Here is a 20,972-nt window from a genome sequence, read left to right as displayed (position 1 = left end):
ATGTATTTATAGGATAGACTGACGAATGTGAGTTTTTGGGGTTTTTTTGCGTTTTGATGCATTTCAAGGCAATTCACCTGAAAAAAATTGTTAGTATATTCATATTTTGCAATAGTCTCGCGTTAGATTGCGAGATTTTCATCGGTCACGTGATCTCCGCAGACCTCACCCTCCCGACAAGGGGACTGCGCCGACGGTAAGAAATATCACATTAAAAAACCTGTTTGGAAATTACTATCCGCAAATTCAATGCTTCCCTATTTATAAATCACAACGTAAACCCCTAAGGTTCTTACTACACCCATCAAAATGTCAGCATTATCGTTGAAGTTGAATGATGGAGACAACTGTCAATTTCTTGCATCCTCATTGCGCTGTTTTTGTTCTTTTTCAAAGTCGCCTATAATAGTACATTACATCATGCATTTAATTTGTGTATCTATATCATTCATTTAATTGGGATCCTTATTGTATCACATGCAGCTTATCCTCGCCAACCATTTATCTGACAACTGCTACCCCATAATTAACGGTTTCGCATTGCCATGAAATACACAGCTGTATGCAATCTCAATATCCCATACATTATTATTGTGTATATTTTGCATTGCAGACGGTTGTGGCCACTGGTCTTTTGTGAACCATGGAGTTGAAATATGACAACCTTTCAGAGTGTAAGATAGTAATGCTGTCAATATTACCATGTATTTAGACCTATGTATGTAATGCCATCTCTAATGATTAAGTGTATATTAATATTTCTCCATCATATGGTACAGATAAAGTGGAGAATCTTCAGTGCTTTCTGTGCTTCATTACCTTTCGTGATCCAAAGTCAAAAGCAAGACACATGAAGAAAACCCATGGAGACATCTATAAGCAACAGCTACAATTGGTAAAATAAAACCTAAATCTAAGAATTGGCTGTGACTGTTGTCTTCAGTTTTTCCCTAATTAGAATCTGATATCTTGCAGACTGAAACAAAATTTTCCTGCTACAAGTGTGACAAGATTTATAGCACGTCTGAGGAGCTCAGCGAACACTCGGCCACACACGACAACAATGAGAAAAGTTTTCAATGCCCCTACTGTCGGGCAACTTTCTACACTTTTACAGAGGTAACCTGCTTTCTTTAAACATTGCTCTGGTTTTGTATCAATAGTTTCAATAATTGGATCCAGTAAATTATGCAGGTTTTGAGTTGTTTACATTTGTTCCATTTTAACAGTACGGTTTTACTTTATATGTTCTTGTGTTTAATTGTTGTAAGATGACTATGACAGCTCTGAAAGGCGCCTAATAAATATAATGTATTTTTAGTTTCAGATCAAATTTTTGCTATGCACTTATTGTTTAATTTAATGTATTTTACCTTTATTTTACCAGAAAGTCCCATGAGAATTATCTTTTTTTGTTTGTAGGTGACAAAACACAGGAGGTGGGACTGTGGCAAGCGGCAATGCCCCTGCAAAGACTGTGGACTCAAATTTCCGAACCCATCCCGATTGAATCAACACAGACTTAAAGTACATTCTTCACGAGTTGGATCTTCAATAGAGGAGGATTTGACCTACAAGTGCCCCAAATGTGACTGTATTTTTCAAAATGAAGATGAGCTTATTGACCACCAGGAAAGAGATATGGATTGTACAATATCTGAACCAAAACCGCCTCCCAAAAAACGAGGTCGCAAACCCAAAAATGAGAAGGAATCTATAACTAAAAAAGACATGACTGAATATAGATCTAGTAATAATGTTGTGGAGGATGTACTCTCAATCAAAAAGGAGAAAGTAGAGCTGGAGATCCCATGTCCCGAAGCAAATTGCGACCTTGTTTTCTCGTCTGTTGATGCCTTGAGGGCCCACAAAAAGGAGCAGCACAGCAAACCATCCCGTAAATCCCATGCATGCTCCGAATGTGAACAGAGTTTTACTGAAGCCAACCAGTTCACCGTACACGTAGCAAAAGACCATTGCTCTGAGGAGTACACATGCCCCACCTGTGGAGAGGGGTTTCCAGACACAAGTGACCTCATTGACCACATGAGCACCCACTGTAAAAAAGAAGAGCCTGAATTTAATGCGGAAAATGTGTAAACACTTACTATAACCTTTTCATTATATACACTGATACAAAACATGTGGTATATTTAAAAAGAACCAATTCTTAAGAATTTTTGCATGTCTTTCCCTTGCTCCTCTTCAACTCAAATGTGTATAGGTGAATTGGTGACTCAGAATTGTCCATGGTCAATGAATGTGAGAGTGAATGGTTGAAACTAGTCAACGCCCCAGATGTACCCCACCCAAGGCCAGTTACAGGGATGACTTCCAGAACTCGCATCACTGTAGGAGCTTTATACAATATTCTTATTTTTACACAAAGTAATTTCACACTCATTGCCCATATTTATGTTTATTTGAAGACCAATTTTGATTTAAAGGTAGCAAACGTATGTACCCTCTATCAATATGTGTGTAGAGTTTTCTGTTAAATAATCAAAATAAGTCATATTTTAAGGGCAAAATTGAAAGATTTGTAGATTTGCTAGATTATGTACAGTAATATTCTGTTTGTTATACATGTGGTGGATAATGCATACGAAATAGTATGTTTTGCAAAAGACACAATATTGCCGAAAATATTCAAAATAATAAACTTGTACATTTGAGTATTGCTGTATATTGAGAAGCTTGCATCACTATACTTTTCTCAATGCTTCTAATTTTCCTCATTAATTTATTCATTTTGACTCTCATTTAATACTATTATGCAATGACCATATGGACACACAATTCAGTTGTGCCATGAGCAACCATCCAGTCACTTCAGTATTTGTGTTTTAAATTGTAATAGCTTAGCATTAAAATAATTGAAATTCAGTTGTTATTATGTTTTATGGAGTTCACTCTAAAAGTGAAAAAAGAAAATAAAACAATTCAAATCTTTTTGGTTTAAATTGCATCTCCTTTTACATTACCAGTATCCTTATTCGTCCAGGAGTGGTCCAGTCGGATTTTATCCACAGTACTGCATCTACTTTTCATGCAATGGAGATGTCTTCTCTCGTTCACAGATGGTTTATATTTTAATCCACTTTATCTTTTTAACAAGACAGTTTCTGCCACACTCTACATGTGTGAGGCCCACTGGCTCAGTAAAACAGCCGCAGACTTGTGGCCTCTGGTGGGGACGCAGCGACGCACAGAGGACGTAGAGGAGACGTGCCGGGAGGAGATTACCCATGGTGCAGCGCGGCTCATCTCGCGCCTTTGCTCGGAGCAGTCCATCTTGCCTCTCGCTCGTGAGCGCTGTAGCAGCCTCCTCCAGCGCGGTGGTGTTGTTGTAGTAAATAATGGCGGCATCGGGAGGTGGACTCTCTCCCCCGGCTAATGTAGCGGGCCTAAACATCCAGACTATGGCCAAGGCTCGCTTTCCGGGGCGGCCTAGCGCGGCTCGCAGCAGGCTGCGGGCGGAGAAACGCACCAAACGCGGACGGCTGGGCTCAGACGACGGGGAGCAGGCTGTGGCTGGGCCGAGGCCCGTAAACATCGGGCTGGCGTTTAGCGAGGATCCGTGCCTCCTGCGCCTGCTCGGGGTCACCGAGAAGCACGGACGGCAGAAAGATGCAGGCTTCATCTCCAGCAACAGTGAAGGGGTAAATATTTTTCGTCGACGGCTAGCTGTTGTGCTGCTCATTTAGTATTTAAATGCACCGCCGACACAAAACACTGCTTGTTGCAACACACTGGTGTAAGTTATGAGCTGTGCTAACTCCAGCCGTTTAGCCTCCAGCACCGACTCTAAATACACTGTTTGCAGACCGAGGCACGGTTTTCACATTTTAGCCTTTTATCGTGAGATTTATTGTTGTGTGTGTTTTTGTTGGTGTAGCGCTGAAGCATAACACGCCAGCTGACTTTGTTTGGCAGGAACTGGAGGCGGAAACTTTGGCGGTAGATGCACTCGGCGGTGTCTTCTTGTTGTAGAAACCCATAATACGTATCTCTTATTGTTTGGTGAGACAGTGGTGTTATCGGGCTTTGTGGAGACATGGCTGCTGCATTATCGTTGCCGGAGCGTCACAGATGCTCGTTTCACTCTTTCCACGTTGGAGCTGTCAGCTGACCTTGCTGTTTTGGATGCTCCGCTTCATACTAGATGCAGGCAGGAACTTATACGACACCATAACTTTTAGACAAGTGATACTGGCTTCAGCCATTGCTGTACTACTGAATTAACTTATGTAAAACTATACGAAACAGCAGTGAATGTAATAATCTTCTTAACTTTACAGTCATGTGTTGTACCGTATACAACTATTTTGACAAATTTCTAAAAACACTAAATCCCAATTATTTAATAACATAATATTAGATGTGGCTCTAGTCTCAATACTGTTATTGCAGTTCATTGCTTAATGATCCTGATGCTATATTATATTTAATTATGTAGGTTATTTTTTAGTTTAGAAATATCTTGTGGCTGCATTAACTTTTTGGTCATCACTGATGCAGTCCTTTCAGATGGAGCTGTAAGAGTCACGTGGTTCATGTTAAAGCTGCATGAGCATCCTGCAAACGTTCTGCAGAGGTTATTTCATTTGAGGAAACTTAATTCAATCTGTCAATTCCATCTCTTATGAGCCTGGATGAATGTCTGTAACTGTTGTATTTTCCTTTGTATTTGGTGAATTGAATGATGTCTCTAAAATTTTGACATAAGGTACAGTATGGATGGATGTAGATGGTATTGTTATGCTCCAAACTGAATGTAATATTGTTTTGCTTTAGTAATTGTTTTTTAGGGATTGACTAGACCTGATCTCATGATTTAGACCTGATTTTTTCCATGTGTCTAAACAATGTCCATTTTAGCTTGAATGTGCTTATTCTGAATCACTACTATAGAAATTATAGTGATTTGTAAGTTTTAGTTCATGAATTTTAATTACTTAAACACCAAATACAAAGCCAATACTTTTTTCTTAGTTGGATGGTTCATTTAAAATATTATTCTGGGTTGGCCATTGCCATTCAAAAATATAGTGTACAATAACATATCGGAAATCTTCATTGTGATGGTATTACTGATGGGACTAGTCTAGTGCATTGAAACTGAACAGTTGCGGTCCTGATGCAACACTATAGTAAGAGCTGGGGCAAGGCTTGACAGCCGATCACCAATAATCAAATAAAGAAAGACCTGTAGCCTTTTTATTCTCAGAGAAATGGAAGGTGAATTGTAGCCTATAATAGTATTGTTCATGACCAGACTGTATAAAGAAGTGGACTAAGGTAGTGTGTCATCACCCATTGTGTTCAACTTCAGCGAAATGATGGTCATTGAGGCTAGCAGTTATAAGAGCGAATTTGGAGCCAAGTTCCGTATTTGGAATTCCGACTGCGAGTATCATAGCAACCAAAAAGCCACTCCGGAGCCAGGCTGTTAAAGATAACGCCCCTTCCCGCCCACACCGCTGGTTTAGCAGGGAGTGGGCACGCAACAATTCTGTCAATCAAACCTGTGGCTAACGTTAGCGGAAGTGACCTCAGGGAAAGAAGGCGCCTGATTTGTCTATTGTTAATGTTCATATCTTAATTTATGGACACAATTTACACACAAAATACAAATATGAGGATCATGTAAAGCGGGTTAATATGAACATTTTAATACCAAAATGACAAGGCTTACTGCAGCACTTACAGAGAGAGGGATGACAATTTTTCAACATAATGGGAATTGAAGCCATGTCTATGCAGCTGAAAGTACGCCCATGCTCACTTCCTTTTTAGAACATGGAGGCTAGGAGTTTAGCTATGTCCCTTGATATATACAGTCTGTGTTTATGACTGAAAAAAATGCTCTGGTTTGTACATTTCAATCAAAGTCATTGAAAAAGAATTTTAAAGTATTTTGATCCATGAATACCAAAACCGGAGTCCTCATTCACCATTGAGCCTAGAGTTTACTGCACAGATCTGAAGAACTTCCCAGCTACTGCCTGTATCATGTTTCTGATGCCAACTTACAACAATCCTGAACTGAGTTGATACAAATATTGTAAAACTTCAAATGCAAAATTTTACGTACGTTTCAAATGGGGCTGAGCGATATGACAACGCAATTATAACTTTTTTTCCTCATATTAACCAATCACAATTTTCGATTCAGTTTCATTTAGTCATATTGAAAACAAATGCAAATGACTGCAATTGACTTTTATGAATTCCCAATTAACATTTTTTTTAAAGATAGAAATGTCTCCTCCAAAGTCTAAATTCTGGTCCAAACCACATGCTTGTACTGGACTGGAGAACTGGCTCTTTAATTCCTGATGAAAAAGCCCCTGGCATATCATTGACGATTAGAAATAAAAATCTCTTTCCGATTAATGTAACTGAAATTAATTGCACAGCCTTAATGTCATACCGTCACCATATTGTTTGTGTTATAGCCACTCTTGTATTATGATGCACATATATATCGTTGTTAAATGTGTATTGGCTGGTTTGTATGCATGGCTTTGTCAACTTTGAATCAGTAATACACAAAAGTTGTAGGCACTTTGTTGGTGTAACTTTAGATCATTTTGCACATGAAAATATGAAAAGGAAAAATATTTGTGTTCTGGTATGCCTGGGTTTGTCCTTCTTTAGTGCAAGTTTTTGAGATTGTTCTTTGTGAAAGCTTTGGAATGACTGAATGAAAGAAAATGTTGAATAAAACATTGACAAGTTGGTAATCTATGTGAAATGTACTAGAACCTTCATCTATTAGACATTTTTGTACAAGCTGAAGTGTTCTTAGACTTTTCAGTCCTAAATGCAAGATATGAGGTATTGCTAAACTGTTCTGGTTTTACATCTAATTACTATCTATGCTGCATTTGCTTACTGAATGTATAGGCCCTGGCAATGTTATATTATCAGAATGTTAAAAAAAAAAATCAGAATTGAGGCAACTGGAGGCAAAATTACATAGATTATGAAACATTTTTAATGATTAACTGACATCAGATCTGAATACTAATGCTTTTTCTCTTTATAACAAAATCAAGCCACACTTGTATGTATCCAATTGCTTATCATTTGCTAACACCACCTAAATTGAATAAATTAGTCTGTGAATAGATACATTCCAAGTTTCAGAATGTAGAAATTGTAATTAACCACAAACTTTTTTTCTTTTTTTTTTTGTAGGAAGAAGATTTCAGTGGATTTGGTACCACAACCTTCCCCCATTCACCTTTACGTCAATCACAATCCCCACAATCTGCAGACATTTCTCCGGGATCAAAACCTATTCTTGGAAAAATTGTACAGAAAACCTCCAAACCTGCTGTTGTTGGTAAAATTGTGCCCAGGTCACGTAAAGACAGTGGTACAGAAGCAATCAAACAGGAAGTTGGATTGGACTCAGGTAGCAGCACAAAGTCAGCAGCATCTATAAGGAACTCCGGTAATATGCAAAACCAAATGGCTATTACCTCAACTGGAAGGAAACCGAAAATAATCCCAGGTGTGAGGCGTAAAGACCAGTACTCCAAGTTTAAGGAAAGCGATGAGACGACTGATGAGGAGACTGACACAGACCAGCAGAGCCCTGATGCCAGAAAGAGAGGAGTTTTGCCTATTCACAAACGAAAGGGGAGGAGAGAGTGTAAAGATTTGGGTGCAGAAGATGATAAACATGAGGGAGAGAAGGACGTGAAAGGACCTCATCATTTGGCTTTGTTAAAACGAAAGAAGTCCAGATCCAAAATGTTTTCAAGACCCCCAAAACGAGTGCAGAAAGCAACAAGTGCTCCAGTAGAGCGTAGGCCGCGTCCGAAAAACAAGTTTTTTACATATGAACTGGTGCCCATTAAAACGGACAGCACGCCACAGCTAAACCCAGGACAGGCAGAAGCTAGCTCTAACAGTTCAACCTCTCTGACTGCAAGTGGTAGGTCTTCACGCATTATCAAAATCCCTAAAAGGTTTTTGGAAGAAGAAATAACACCAACACGAAAGAGGGCTTACAAAATTGATACAAAATTAGGATTTGAGGAAAATGTTATGCCAGAATTCAGCAATTCACAGTCTGGATTAGAGTGTCCATCTTCTCATGTGAAATCGCCAGCTAAACAAAGTACGGGAAGCAGTCAGGACATTTACAAAAATCTGAAAAAGTTGACGTTAAAACTGGCTGAAAGAAAGAAAAGTGTGTCTGAAACGGAGGGGGAATCTTTTGCTGATGGTGAGGGTTCAACTAAAAAGAAAAGGAAGAGAAGGTCCAAGATTAAAATGGAGGAGATGGACAGTCCTGGAGCCATAAGGAAACTGGCTGTGTCAGTCGATGCGAGTGTGGGAGGAGCCACCGGTGAGGTGATGGTTAAAGAAGAAGTACCAGCCATGGAAGGTAATTATTATTTTAATAGACCTTTTCCTCATTAGGGTTGAGCATTGTTGGTAATTGCTTGTAGTCAGTTTAATTTTATGTAAAGGTGCACTATGTACCTTTCCTGGTTGAGGGTTTGGCACCTTTTTGTCACCCCCCATGGAGATATTATTGTTCTGCTAGAACAGGTCAGATCTGGTCAATAAACAATTGTAATCAAATAACCACAAGAATAAGGGTGCGTGGGACAGCGAACTCGAGGCTAAACCCGACCCAGCAAAAAGCATAATTCCACAACACAGAACAGGCAATGTTTTCCCCACTTAAACATTGTTTAAAAAAGATCCACAGAGATATTTTGCGCTTCTTCATACATAACTTAGTTGTGTGAAAGAATGACAGAGAAATGGTCCTCCTGTGTCCCTCTCAGCTCCAGGTGCGTATTGTGCAGCAGCAGTGGGAGAGAGGGAAGAGGATCTGTAGCAACAAAGACAACAAGAGCAGATCCAGTTTTAGTCCAGTCATTTAAATAATAAAAATGAAGTGAATGAATGTAAAGGAAGATATATTGTATACAGTATTCATTGTGTATTCAGTATATTGTTTTAATCACTAGTGATGCACAGGGCTGCAGAATTGGACTCAGCTATAAAAGCATATGATGAATTGCTTATCAACACATAAAAATACCACACCCAACGCAAGAAGGCAAAGGGTTTGCAGTGCTGTCGACAAAGCAAAGGGTGGATAAGGAATCTGAACCTAAAATATAATGCATATTTAGAGTTATTTAACATTCTTTATTCTTTACTACATAATTCCATACATGTTGCTTCACACATTTGATGACTTCAGTGTCTATCTTAAAGTATGTTTGACTGGTAGTGTACATTTTTAATTTATTTGTTTTTGGTTCCAGAGATCGAGGAGAAAGGAAAAACTATAATTATATGCCCTACTCTCCCAATTTTTTGTATAGGCCTGTCCATATTCTTATTGAGTTCATTTTCTCTTAATTTAAAATAAACAATTTTTTAATGGGCAAGTAGATCTTTAGGCAAGAAAGCCAAGTAAAAAATGGTGGCCTATTGCCCAGTGGGCAAGTATTTGAAAACGCTTAATGTCAAACCCTGAACATTCACCACAAATAGATCTACATCTGTAAGAATCAGAATTTGTCAATAATAGTAATTCAAAGTACACTAGATATTGGGGTGTATACCATTTACAGGGAGACAATTTGATTAGAAAAAATGTGACAAAGTTCAGTCATTCTATTAGATTTTAAAACAAGATATTGCTCATTCCATTATTCAAATTATTAAAATAAAACCATCGAATTAAACATTTTGACACATTTTGATCTATTGCTAAATGAATGCTAATATCTTGTCTTGTTCAGGTGAGGTTACAGTGGCCCATACCATAGAGGGGACAGAGGTGAGTGGGGTAGGCCATAGATTCGGACTCAGTGGTGCCAACAAGAGGATGCTCCAGAGGATGCTCAGGAAAGCCAAAGTCCAACTCATCAAAATCGACCAACAGAAGCAGCTCAAAATTACACAGGTAAGGTAGTATTTAACGGATAAGAGCAAAAATACAATTCAAATGCAAAGTTACAATTACCATGATGTTAAATTGTTTATTTTGGTACTTTGAAGGAGTCATTGATGGCGGCGGGTGGAAGAAGGCGGAGAAGAAAACATGGCCCCCACTCTAAAGAATATGGCCCTCAGGTAAATTATGATTTGGTTCGAATATATAGGTATTAATTGGATAAAAATTTGTTTGAGATCAGAAAATTGTGATTCACCATTTCTGTTTTATGTAGCTGTATACTTAAACAAAAGGCACTTTTCCCCACACACTCCTTTTATTTAGCCTCCATAATACTCTTAAGTAATGTGTAGATTCAACCACATAATGAGAAGTGAACTCGAGGAACAAGTAGCATAGAAAATACATGGACATTTTGATAGTTATAACAATCCCATAGAACTGTTGAGAAGAAATAAGCAAATGTCAGTATTGTTTTTTTTAAATTCTTTTGTAGGAGCAGCCCCTGGCTGGTCCAAGGATCAAGCACGTGTGTCGAGCAGCAGCTGTGGCTTTGGGACAGCCCCGTGCGATGGTCCCAGACGACATCCCTCGACTGAGTGCTCTGCCGCTGCATGAGAGGGAGGGCATCTCTTTCACCCCCACAACGGAAGGTACAGACTAGGGCCAAGACCTTTGCCGTCAGGAATATCTCTACAAATCTGTTGGGTTTTTGGGGGTTTTTGTTCATAAGTGCAAAGATTTGCACAACTTTTTTATGACTTGTTTGTTCCAAACTAGTGATAAAAAGTATAGTTCAAATTAAGGAGGCACAACACAATGTTACACTTTTGCATACAATGTTACTCACATTTACTGGACCAGATGAACAAAAACTTTGTAATTTTTGTGTCCCTGGAGAGAAGTCATATGTGCATCAGGTAGGAAAACCAATCTTCTCTTATCATTGTGATTGGAAGGTTGGCGTTTCAAATCCCTCTCTCCCCTTACTATACCTTTTATTGTGTCTTTGGGAACCCCCGCACCTCGTCTGGATGGGTTTGCTTGACTTTGTGTTTGGTTGTGGTCGAGGAACAGAATGGCAACCCCCGTCTTATCAGTCTGCCCCAGGACAGCTGTTGCTTCGGAAGTAGACTTGTGTGATTGAGGAGTGAATGAACAGTGGCTCAATGTATTGCTATTACATTTATAAGACTGCTTATATTGACAAAGCTAACTTGACCACAGTATGCACCCTACTTGATAATGAAGTCAAAACTGAAAAAGATCAAAATGGGTCCTTATCAATTAGTAGTTCAACCTATAAGCAAATGGCATTAAGTGAATGTAGATGAGAATAAAATATTTGCCAGCAAAAATATTTCTTGTCACACACAGATTAGCCACCGCTGTTGGAATGCTTTACCAACACTGGTCAAGTGAGCTCCACCCACCTTAAGGTGAGGAAGTGGTGTCCAAACTCGCTGCTTCAATGAACACCCAGCCAACACAAGCCACTCTCTCGTTTTCTTTTTTTTTTTCTTTTATTATTACTGTTGTGTCGAACACTCACATTTAGGGACAAAAACAGTTAGAGTAAATTGTCTGTGCACCACTTTTTCAGGTGCTGTGGAGGACGATGATGAGCTGTCGGACCCAGACACCGCTCAGTGGGTTCCCGCTCAGGAACACATCCCACTGAAGAGGAGGGGCAAGAAGAAGAAGTTTAAGAGAAAGGTTCAGCCCCAGTACATTCCAGGTGGCAGTCGATCACGGCGCTGCGGGGAGTGTGACGGCTGCCTGGTCGAGACAGACTGTGCCAAGTGCGCCATGTGCCTCGACAAGCCCAAGTTTGGAGGATTCAACATCAAGAAGCAGTGCTGCATGTGCGTTTGCTTATAAACTTAACAACAAACTCCATTAGCCAAAGTTTAAAAAAAAAAACAACCCTTCAAACTTTTTAACTTTCTGTATTCTCCTTTTTTAGATACAGAAGATGTGATCGCATTGAAAAGGCTAAACTTGCACGTATTCTCAAACCATACAAAAGTATGTGTGAATGTTTAGGACTGCTTTTATATTTTAAGAAAACACCAAATATCAACCTATTTGTGATTATTTTTTTTTAGTTAAGTCAAAAGAATATGTGGCTAGAGTTGCTTGTTCATTGGTGTCGGGTGAAGACAAAAAGAAATCTCTGCGAAACGTGAAGCGGCGTTCATTCAGCAGCCTCCTCTCAGATGAGGACGACCCTGGGAACGAGGAGAACAAATGCAAGGCCACAAACAAGACCAGGAATCAAGGTACATTTAATAAACCATAAACAACTGTCAATGTGCCCCAGGGCAGCGCTGGTATTGCCCGCTAAGGTTTAGCTACTTGCCTGGAGAGCACTAAATAAGACCAATTATTATAATGATTACAAAGCCCCATTAAAACTCTGTCCTTACATTTTTATCTTCTCTTGAGGTCTCAATTCTCAGGATGGTGAGTTTGTGCAGATGCTGAACCCCTGAAACATCGACGACTTTTCACTAAAGGATTCAAACCTCGATCTAACAAGGTAATTATAAACTCATTCACTGCTTTCGTTTGCTTTATTTCACCTAACTCTTTACTGAAACCCTGGCTCAGGTAGTATTTTTGGATGCAGAAATATATACATGTAGATTGCTTCATCAAAGAAGTTGAGGTAAATTAATAAACACAAAGTCATAATAATCACATGCCTTAAATCAAATCAGGAATAGACCATGATCCATTCAGGGGATTCAGTTGTTACACCATTTTCTAAAAAATACTACAGCCCCACTTTGCATCTCTGCTTTGATTATTTTTCTGGGTTCAGGGGTGGTGTTTCTGATAATTTTCCACTGATTTCTGTTCCTTGTCTTGTGGCTCTCCTACTCCTTTTTTTTTTTTTTAAATAAACTGCATGCTCTTCACTAATTGGATTCTTCATAGCTGTGTAAAAAGTGTAGTCACTTTTAAAACTGATATTCTTGTTAGTATTGTGGTGCTTATAATTTGGACATATTCAGACACCTCTCGCACCTAATAATTTGTGCTGTCTTAAAATAACCTTAAGCATGATCAACATTTTTATCATTATTATTTTTTCTTGTTGATTTTTTTTTTTTTTTTTTTTTTTTTTTAATACCCCATCACCATTTCCAAACATTTTCCAATTTGCCATGTTGAAGTTGTAAAAATACTTGTTAAGCTGTTTTTAATGTGAGCTGTTGGTGTAGCAGACCACAAATTCTCCTAATCTGTAGTTATATTTATAAGTTCTTTGTATTTCTTGATGCCCTTTAGACATGCACAGCAGGTTTTGTTCCCAAAGCAAGACGTGATAATCTGGAGTTGACCTCTGCATGGCTTTTTGCTCCTTTGCTTGTATTTGCTTTGTCCTTTTTGGTTAGTTTGAAGTAGAAACAACAGTGAGAGATTTGGCAATGTTTTCTTTATTATGATTATTAAACTTCTAGACCCTGTACTTGCATGATTTGCATTTTGGTTTAAAACATAGCTGTCAATAGGTGTGAAAATAGGTTTAGGTCAGTTGTGTAATTGTTGTATAATTGTAGAAAATATTGTATAACATATACTATATCATTGTTATGCATATTTTTTTTATTTGGCCTATTACCAAAAAGAAGAATTTTCCATATTATTCAAAATCATTGCCTCACACTTGTAATTTATCAGACGCCTATTGTTCCATACTTTTGAACATGTCTTTTTTTCACTAGAAAAATTATTAAGGGACAGTAAAATAATGGCTTTGATTTGTTAAGAATAGTCAGTTTTAGTTTTATAGTGTTGATGCTTTTTTCAGACAAATATTTGCTTTGTTGCTTGTGCCTGCTTGCCTCATAATTTCCACTTCTGGCTAACCCAATGCTGCTTTTCAAATTGTAATACACTTTCCTCTACTCTTTTCAAATCACTGGCCTGTAATTGCCGCCTTTTGCATGTGAATAGTACTAGTGTAAGTTTGCAGTCTTGCTGGTTGGCTTAGGCAGTCCCCTCCTTCACAGGATCAACCAGAGAAAAGCGTTGAAGAGATGGAGAGCAGTTTACCACAACCAGACCAGAGCCCACCCAGGAGTCCCATGCTGAAACTTCAAATACACTTGCACCGATTGCCTGACTCTATCCTGCAAGCCACCACTCAGGCAAACCCCAAATTTTCATCGCCTCTAACAAAATCTCCTAACCCTCCTTCTCCCCAAGTGAATGGACAGAGCCTTACAAGCCCAACACCAGTGCCTCTGGATCAGTTGCCTGACCCTATCCCGCAATCTCACACTCAGGCCAAACCCAAATGTTCATCTCTTCTGACAAAAGTTCCGACCCCCCTTTCAGTTCTTCCTTTAGAACAGTGTTCTTCAACTCCACCATCCAAAGTGCGGTCACTATCGATGGATGGTAGGCAAAGTGATGCTAAAATTTTTACCCCTGTCACAAAAGCTATTACACCTTTTGCACCTCAGCTTATAAGACATTCCTCTACATGTACACCCTCAAAACTGCCTCTGGACTCTTTACCTGCCCCTGTCCTAAAATCTGATGTATCATTGAAAGCGCAACAGTCCCAGTTAGTGGATAATATTCATGCTGTTACCAAATTGTTGCCAACAAAGTCTTCCATCCCTCCTTTCCCCCAAACTGAAGGGAAAAGCCCCAGAAGTCGAACGTCTACCCTCATTATTTATTTGGACAGGTTGCCTGATAATGTCCTGCAATGTGCTACTAAAACTACTGAAACGTCACCACTTTTAGCAAAATCTCCTATCCCACAAGAAAGCGGTGTTGCAAAAACTCCACCCCCCAAACCCTTGGACCCTAACAACATTTCGTTATCCCCTCCAACCTGTCCTTTTCAATCACACTCTGCATGGGACATAAAACATTGCAACAGTACCGCAAAAATACGCCTGTCCCGGTTGCCTGAGTCCATTTTGCACAGTAGTCTGTCATTGCCCCCAGAGTGGTCAGACCCAAAATCGTCTCACTTGTCATCTTATTCTTTTCGCGCACGAAAAAGATATTGCACCGGTTCAGAAGAATATTCAGTACATGCACCCTCTGTGAAAAAATCCATGCGTCTAAGATTGCACAGATTATCCAACACGTTAGTCCAAGCATCTTTGCACAAATCTACATCACCTCAAAAACAAAAAAAAAAAAAACTTCAATTTTAGTGCACTGAAAGCGCTTATGTGCTCACATAATTGTTTTCCTACCTCTCCAAAATGCAAGGACCAAAAAAACTTGGAATGTGAAAGACAATTTTCCGAACACTGCTGCACCTGCCCCATCTCATACTATTGAAGTGGACATTGAAACATCAAATGGGACACAAATGGATCCAATGGACAATCACGTGGATGGACCTGAAGAAGACGAAGACATTTTTTTAGGACAGACGACAGTTGTGAGACACTGTCACAACACTGACACACACTATTTCCTTCATCCCCAGAATCCTTTGGAGTATGCCTCCTTGAACGGGTCGGGGTTAACTAACGGATTTTCCCTAAAGGCCCCGTTGCAGACCAAGCACAAGATTCGAGTGGACTTCAAGGTGAGTTTTGTTGCGTAAATGTAAAAACGATATTACGATACTGACAAATTAATATACATTTGATTTTGGATTATCCCTATGACACTATGCAGAATTCTGTTGGCAAGTGTAAAGTAATACATTTTCTTTTTAACCTGCCCTTTTGGAGCCTTCAGATTAGCTTATGTTTATTGACAAAATACTTGCTATAAAATAAATTATATTTTTTGATGCTTCTTTCACCTCTAAACCAAACATTGACTTGCAAAATGCGTTTCTGAATGAAAAAATGTGAAAAAATAAAAACAAAATCTAATTGCACATGGTACTCCAAGGAAGAAAAGTATTATGCTTAATTCCTTTGCTTAAATGTATGACAAAGTAATTACATTTTTTGTATTCTAATTGTATGTGCAATGCATACTTTTATTCTATTTATTTTCAGGAGGACTGTGCTCTGGAGAATGTCTGGCTGATGGGGGGCCTCAGCGTCCTGGCCTCTCTCCCAAACACACCTCAACCAGTCTGCCTGCTCTGTGCCAGTCAAGGACAACACGAGGTAAAATAAACAAAACACATTGGCATTATCACCCGAAATGAGGCATTATTGATTTAAAATGTTATAATCCCCAACAGATGCTTTACTGCCAGATCTGCTGTGAGCCTTTCCACAGTTTTTGTTTATTACCCGAAGAGCGCCCCCAGGAGGAGAACAAGGAGAATTGGTGCTGTCGACGCTGCAAGTTTTGTCACGTATGCGGACGCAAAAGCAAATCCTCAAAGGTATTCAGCTATTTTATTTTTGACCTGAAAGAGTTACAGCTCATATAATAAATTCTACAGCTAACACAACCTGTACAAATCTTATAAGAATATTGAAAATTGTATACTTACCTTACTTTTGTTCCCCAGCCTGTTTTGCAGTGCAGGCGATGCCAAACCTCATACCATCCTTCATGTTTAGGACCAACTTACCCCAAACCTTTGAACTGCGATGTGCCCTGGGTAAATAAATGCATTGTATCATAACATTTCTTTATTTTAAAACAAACCAGTTGAATAAGAGTTGTTATGAAATTAATCATGATTTATGGCTTATCCAGGTGTGCATGACATGTATTAGATGTCAAAGTTGTGGTGTGACCCGAGGGAAGACATGGGACTTGGCCTGGAACCAAAAACAGGATCTCTGTCCTGACTGCACTGCGTTGTATGAGAAAGGTCAGACACAATTGTTATGTGAAGCAATATTAGATTGAAATGTTATAATTACATGTGAATGAATGTACTTGTTAAAATGGTCTAACCTTTTTACTTTTTTGTTTAGGAAACTTTTGCACCATCTGCCAAAAATGTTATGAAGACAACAGCCAACACGAACAGATTCAGTGTTCAAAGTGCAACCGCTGGATTCATGCAAAATGTGAAGGGATTTCAGGTCAGCATTATAAAAAAAAACCCTTTTTAGTGGCTGTTTATTTATGAAATTGCTTCTAACAAAGTATAGGTTTAGTAGTAGTTAAGCATCTTTCTCTTGTTACAGAGGAGCTGTTTGAGCTGTTTTCGAGCCTCGCAGAGGAGATGCCATTTACCTGTTCGCCTTGCAATGCACCTGAGGGTAGCAACCTGAAGGGGGCGCTCCAGAGTAGGCTCACAGCTCAGCTCCAGGAAGTACTCACAGACCTCCTGTCCTCTAGCACCACCCAGCATCTCCTAATCTGTAAACGAGTAAGAATTTGTTGATTTTATTTGGATCACCCAGAATGCCGAATAATACCAGTTACTGTCTCGGTTTCTTAAACTGTACTTATTTTATTGCATGCCCTATTTTATCATTGTTTATATTATTCTTTGTTTTATGCTGTACCATTACGCAGAAGCGAGTTGATGGTTTGTGAATTTTGTTCACTGACAATAGCAATAAAACTTATTCTAATTCAATAAATGAAATCCAATACTTTGAGAAAAGGTGTTTAGAGTTCACACTATTCTACTTTGCCATTTAGCAGATTCATTATATGCATTTTAACTGTTTGTTTCCTACTCGTTCTGTTTTGTAGTGCTATGAATCCCAACCTCCAGAATACAGCAGGGGCCATTCAGTCTGTGATCTTCAAGCTGTGGAGAAGAAATTCAAATCAGCTCTTTATGACTCAGTTGTGAGTATATTGGTCCTTACATTTTACATTTACTGCATCAAAGTATTTTACAAAAGATGTTTTCAAATTATCATTTTGTTGTTGTGCCTTTCAGAAAACTTTCCATGCCGATGTGGCTTCTGTTTTGAGGAAGTGGCAAAAGGAGGAAGAGATTCTGCCCGAGGATCAAAGACGAACCAACTCAGCCAAAGATCATTATGTCAAAGTAAGTTCACACATTTTAATACATCTTGCACAAATACTTACTATAAATCCCTCCTGTTGTTGTAAACTAAATTATGACTAAACCTTTTCTGTTTTTTTTTTTTTGTTTTTTTAAGCTGATGGAACGGATATTCGTTTGGTTTCCTCATAGTCATTTAAAAAATTGGACCCCATTTTCTGAAGAATTCCCGAGGTAAACTACAATTATTCACATTTTTGCATTTGCAAAACAATATTCACTAATTTCCCAAAAAAAATTATTATTATTATTTTTTTAAATGCCCTCTTTTCATTGTTCTTTTTGCCTTTTTAGTGGTATGCTGCCAGAGGCCGTCCTCCCACCGTCCAAAGAGCACAGTTATGCTCAGTGGATGGAGAGGTCCTACCAGCAGAGGGCACCACTCTCAAACCTGTCCACCCTGGCTCTTCAAACACGAGGTAAGGATGCTTTGTTTGCCATGTTGTTTAATTTTTTTGTTGAGACGGGGGCAAGAACTCTTAAAATTTCATTGTGTAAATACATGATTTTAAAGCAATATTCTTTTTATATTTTAATAGGTTTCGTCCACGACCATGAGTACAATAAGACAAAAGATGGGAGGCAATGTATGCTGTGTCAACAAAGCGGCGATGCATCTCCAAGTGTACGTTTTCTACAGTGTTTTCTCTCTAGATTAGATTAGTTTAAATCAAAGGGGACAATGCAATATCATAGATTACATGATTAAACATGAGTTAAAAAAAAAAAGCCACAATTCATCAAGAGGCTAGTCCTAGGGACTTGGTACATTACAAACATAAGAAAATATACACAGCACAAGTACATGACTCTAACAAGACCCCTCTCTTTGGCACAGTAAAATTCTAGCTAAATTTGAGTCTCAAAATGCAGTGTTTTGGATATTACATTAATGTTTTCTAATGATTAACTTCATTCATCTGATATTTTCCTGACATTCAAATCTGGATAGACAGCAGTGCCATCATTTTTAGTTTTACGGTTTTCCTTTATGTTATTCATCGTACCGTTCAACAGGACCAAGGCCGGCTGTTGTACATGGGACAGAATGAGTGGGCTCATATAAACTGCTGCCTGTGGTCTGCAGAGGTGTATGAGGACAATGGAGCTCTGTTGCAAGTCCATAGTGCTGTCTCCAGGGGGCGCCACTTGGTAAGAAATATAGAAGGATTAAATTTCTGGGGAGGGTTAAACAGACAGAATTTTGCTACTTTGTTTAGCATACAGTTACCAAAAGAATGCACATTTTATATAGTTTTGTCTTAGTTTGCCTCCGTACATTCTACATAATTCCACATTTGACATGGTGGCTGAGTGGCTACCACTCACACTTCACTGTAAGAAGGTTCCAGGTTTGATTCCCGGGTTGCCCGGGCCTTTCTGTGCTTGGTTTGCACGTTTCACATGTGTCTGGGTTTCCTCCGGACACTCCAAATTCCCCCATCCACCCAAAGCATGCGCATTAGGTAAAATTCTCCAGCTAAGGTAGTCCTGACCAAGACCTGCAACAGAATCATGGAGATGAGTTCCTGAGCACTCTGCTCTGTCCTAAAGAGCTGCCCCAGCGCCATTGAAGGATGGTTCATATGCAGAGGACAAATTTCTCTACAAGGACAGTAAAGTGCACATTACCTAATAATCAAGATTCATGTGTTTAATTTAGTAGATTTTACTCCTCTCTACCCTCTGTTTTTGTGAAGACCCAAAAGCATCCATAAAGAAAATTTTGTCTTAAAGCTTCTGTTAATGTGAAATAGATGAATATTATAATTAATATCAAGCATATTATTATTTTTACAAATAACTTCCGTTGGTTCCAAGTTGATTCATGTTTCCTAATGTTTCCCTTCTGTCTTTAGAGGTGTGATCGTTGTGGTCAGTCTGGAGCAACAGTGGGCTGCTGTCTTATGTCCTGCCAAAGTAACTTCCACTTCATGTGTGCTCGAATCGAGAACTGCATCTTTCAGCACGACCGCAAAGTCTACTGCAACAGACACAGGGAGCTCATCAGCGACAAGGTCAATAGAGCTAATGTAATTTCATCACTGTAAAGAATACATATGACTTGTGTATTTATGATTTTGGTTTTGATTTCCAGGTGGTGGAGGAGTTTGAAGTGCCTCGTAGAGTTTATGTAGACTTTCACGGGATTAATCTTAAAAGAAAGTTTCTGACTGGCCTCGAACCAGAGTCCATCAACATGTCAATTGGTAAATATATGGATTTTACTCCTGGCCTTTTACTTGTATGACAACATGTTCTTTTTATTGAAATAATTCTAAGGAAATGGAGCGAATATCTTCTAATACCAATGTGAATATTAAGGCATTCAAGTATATATTTTGGTATTGATCTGAACCTACAAACTTTGTGAAAAGAAAATTTCTTAGTTGCATAAACAATCAAAGAGTAAACCTTAAATTTCTTATTTACAGGTTCACTTCAGATCCACAAACTTGGCATTTTAACAGAGCTCTCATCAAATGGAAGAGCATTGTACCCTGTTGGATATCAGTGAGTCAAAAATATTTTATAAATATGCTTGGTCCCGCTTAAATTTTGTCAAAAAAGAGCCTTGGAAAGTCGACAACTCTCATCTGATCACTTTTAATGGTTTAATTTCTCCCTATCCAGATGTTCTCGGTTGTATTGGAGCACAGTGGACCCACGGAGGCGCTGTAAGTACACATGTAAAGTCACTGAGGTCAGCACCCCTCTCCCTGGTGAAGAACAAGACACAAAGTTCGACCAAGGAGAAAACCACACCATCATCCACAGCCCCAGCCACCACAGAGGTGAGGAAACTCTGAACAATTGGACATTTGACAATGTAATACCTTTTAAAATTGTTTTTATTTTATGTTTTTTTTTTTTGTGTCAGATTTGGAGTCCATGGAGTGTGAAAGCTATCCAGTTAGTCCTCTCAAGTCTAATACACCCTCCCCTAAAATGCATAATACATCCGGATCTAAGAGTCCGATATACCCACATGCACGGAGACCAGCCGGGGGGTCTTCCAGGCCTCTGCCATTTCCAGGTAGGCTGAATATATGTAATATGTTGAATTTGGATAAAATATTATGCTGAACATTTCTG

At 38.9% G+C, this 20,972-nt stretch overlaps 2 protein-coding genes across 2 annotated transcripts in view; both read left to right on the top strand.

Annotated features, from left to right (window-relative positions):
- The first annotated feature begins 104 nt into the window (after positions 1-104).
- Positions 105-2,793, top strand: LOC117378704 (zinc finger protein 648-like). The gene is made up of 5 exons (XM_033975363.2): positions 105-196; positions 614-674; positions 780-895; positions 976-1,119; positions 1,423-2,793. Exons 2-5 carry the CDS (start codon positions 644-646, stop codon positions 2,098-2,100), a joined length of 969 nt encoding a protein of 322 aa, XP_033831254.1. The 5' UTR covers positions 105-196; positions 614-643; the 3' UTR covers positions 2,101-2,793.
- A 396-nt stretch (positions 2,794-3,189) lies between these two features.
- The window catches only part of kmt2ba (lysine (K)-specific methyltransferase 2Ba), a 28,585-nt gene continuing 10,802 nt past the window's right edge, over positions 3,190-20,972 (top strand). The window contains exons 1-28 of the mRNA XM_033975797.2: positions 3,190-3,662; positions 7,207-8,407; positions 9,789-9,952; positions 10,048-10,122; positions 10,440-10,596; positions 11,547-11,808; positions 11,910-11,971; positions 12,052-12,225; positions 12,406-12,409; positions 13,947-14,160; positions 15,144-15,515; positions 15,940-16,053; positions 16,131-16,277; positions 16,407-16,499; positions 16,598-16,715; positions 16,822-16,932; positions 17,038-17,222; positions 17,555-17,653; positions 17,748-17,858; positions 17,974-18,050; positions 18,171-18,295; positions 18,416-18,501; positions 18,894-19,028; positions 19,736-19,894; positions 19,975-20,086; positions 20,312-20,390; positions 20,511-20,671; positions 20,758-20,913. Of these exons, the coding sequence (XP_033831688.1) occupies positions 3,360-3,662; positions 7,207-8,407; positions 9,789-9,952; positions 10,048-10,122; positions 10,440-10,596; positions 11,547-11,808; positions 11,910-11,971; positions 12,052-12,225; positions 12,406-12,409; positions 13,947-14,160; positions 15,144-15,515; positions 15,940-16,053; positions 16,131-16,277; positions 16,407-16,499; positions 16,598-16,715; positions 16,822-16,932; positions 17,038-17,222; positions 17,555-17,653; positions 17,748-17,858; positions 17,974-18,050; positions 18,171-18,295; positions 18,416-18,501; positions 18,894-19,028; positions 19,736-19,894; positions 19,975-20,086; positions 20,312-20,390; positions 20,511-20,671; positions 20,758-20,913 (5,056 nt within the window). The 5' untranslated portion in view covers positions 3,190-3,359. The remainder of the gene's footprint in view (positions 3,663-7,206; positions 8,408-9,788; positions 9,953-10,047; positions 10,123-10,439; positions 10,597-11,546; positions 11,809-11,909; positions 11,972-12,051; positions 12,226-12,405; positions 12,410-13,946; positions 14,161-15,143; positions 15,516-15,939; positions 16,054-16,130; positions 16,278-16,406; positions 16,500-16,597; positions 16,716-16,821; positions 16,933-17,037; positions 17,223-17,554; positions 17,654-17,747; positions 17,859-17,973; positions 18,051-18,170; positions 18,296-18,415; positions 18,502-18,893; positions 19,029-19,735; positions 19,895-19,974; positions 20,087-20,311; positions 20,391-20,510; positions 20,672-20,757; positions 20,914-20,972) is intronic.

The sequence above is a fragment of the Periophthalmus magnuspinnatus genome, chromosome 11 (assembly GCF_009829125.3).
Source record: "Periophthalmus magnuspinnatus isolate fPerMag1 chromosome 11, fPerMag1.2.pri, whole genome shotgun sequence".
NCBI classification, from domain to species: Eukaryota; Metazoa; Chordata; class Actinopteri; order Gobiiformes; family Gobiidae; genus Periophthalmus; species Periophthalmus magnuspinnatus.
Note: the sequence above shows the minus strand (reverse complement) of the source record. Positions and strands in the feature narration are given on the sequence as shown.

Excerpts from the sequence above, each read along its gene's own strand:
- LOC117378704 (XM_033975363.2), top strand. The coding sequence starts at position 644 with ATGGAGTTGAAATATGACAACCTTTCAGAGT. Across the intron at positions 675-779 it reads ATATGACAACCTTTCAGAGT|ATAAAGTGGAGAATCTTCAG; the intron begins GTAAGATAGTAA and ends CATATGGTACAG. Across the intron at positions 1,120-1,422 it reads CTTTCTACACTTTTACAGAG|GTGACAAAACACAGGAGGTG; the intron begins GTAACCTGCTTT and ends TTTTGTTTGTAG.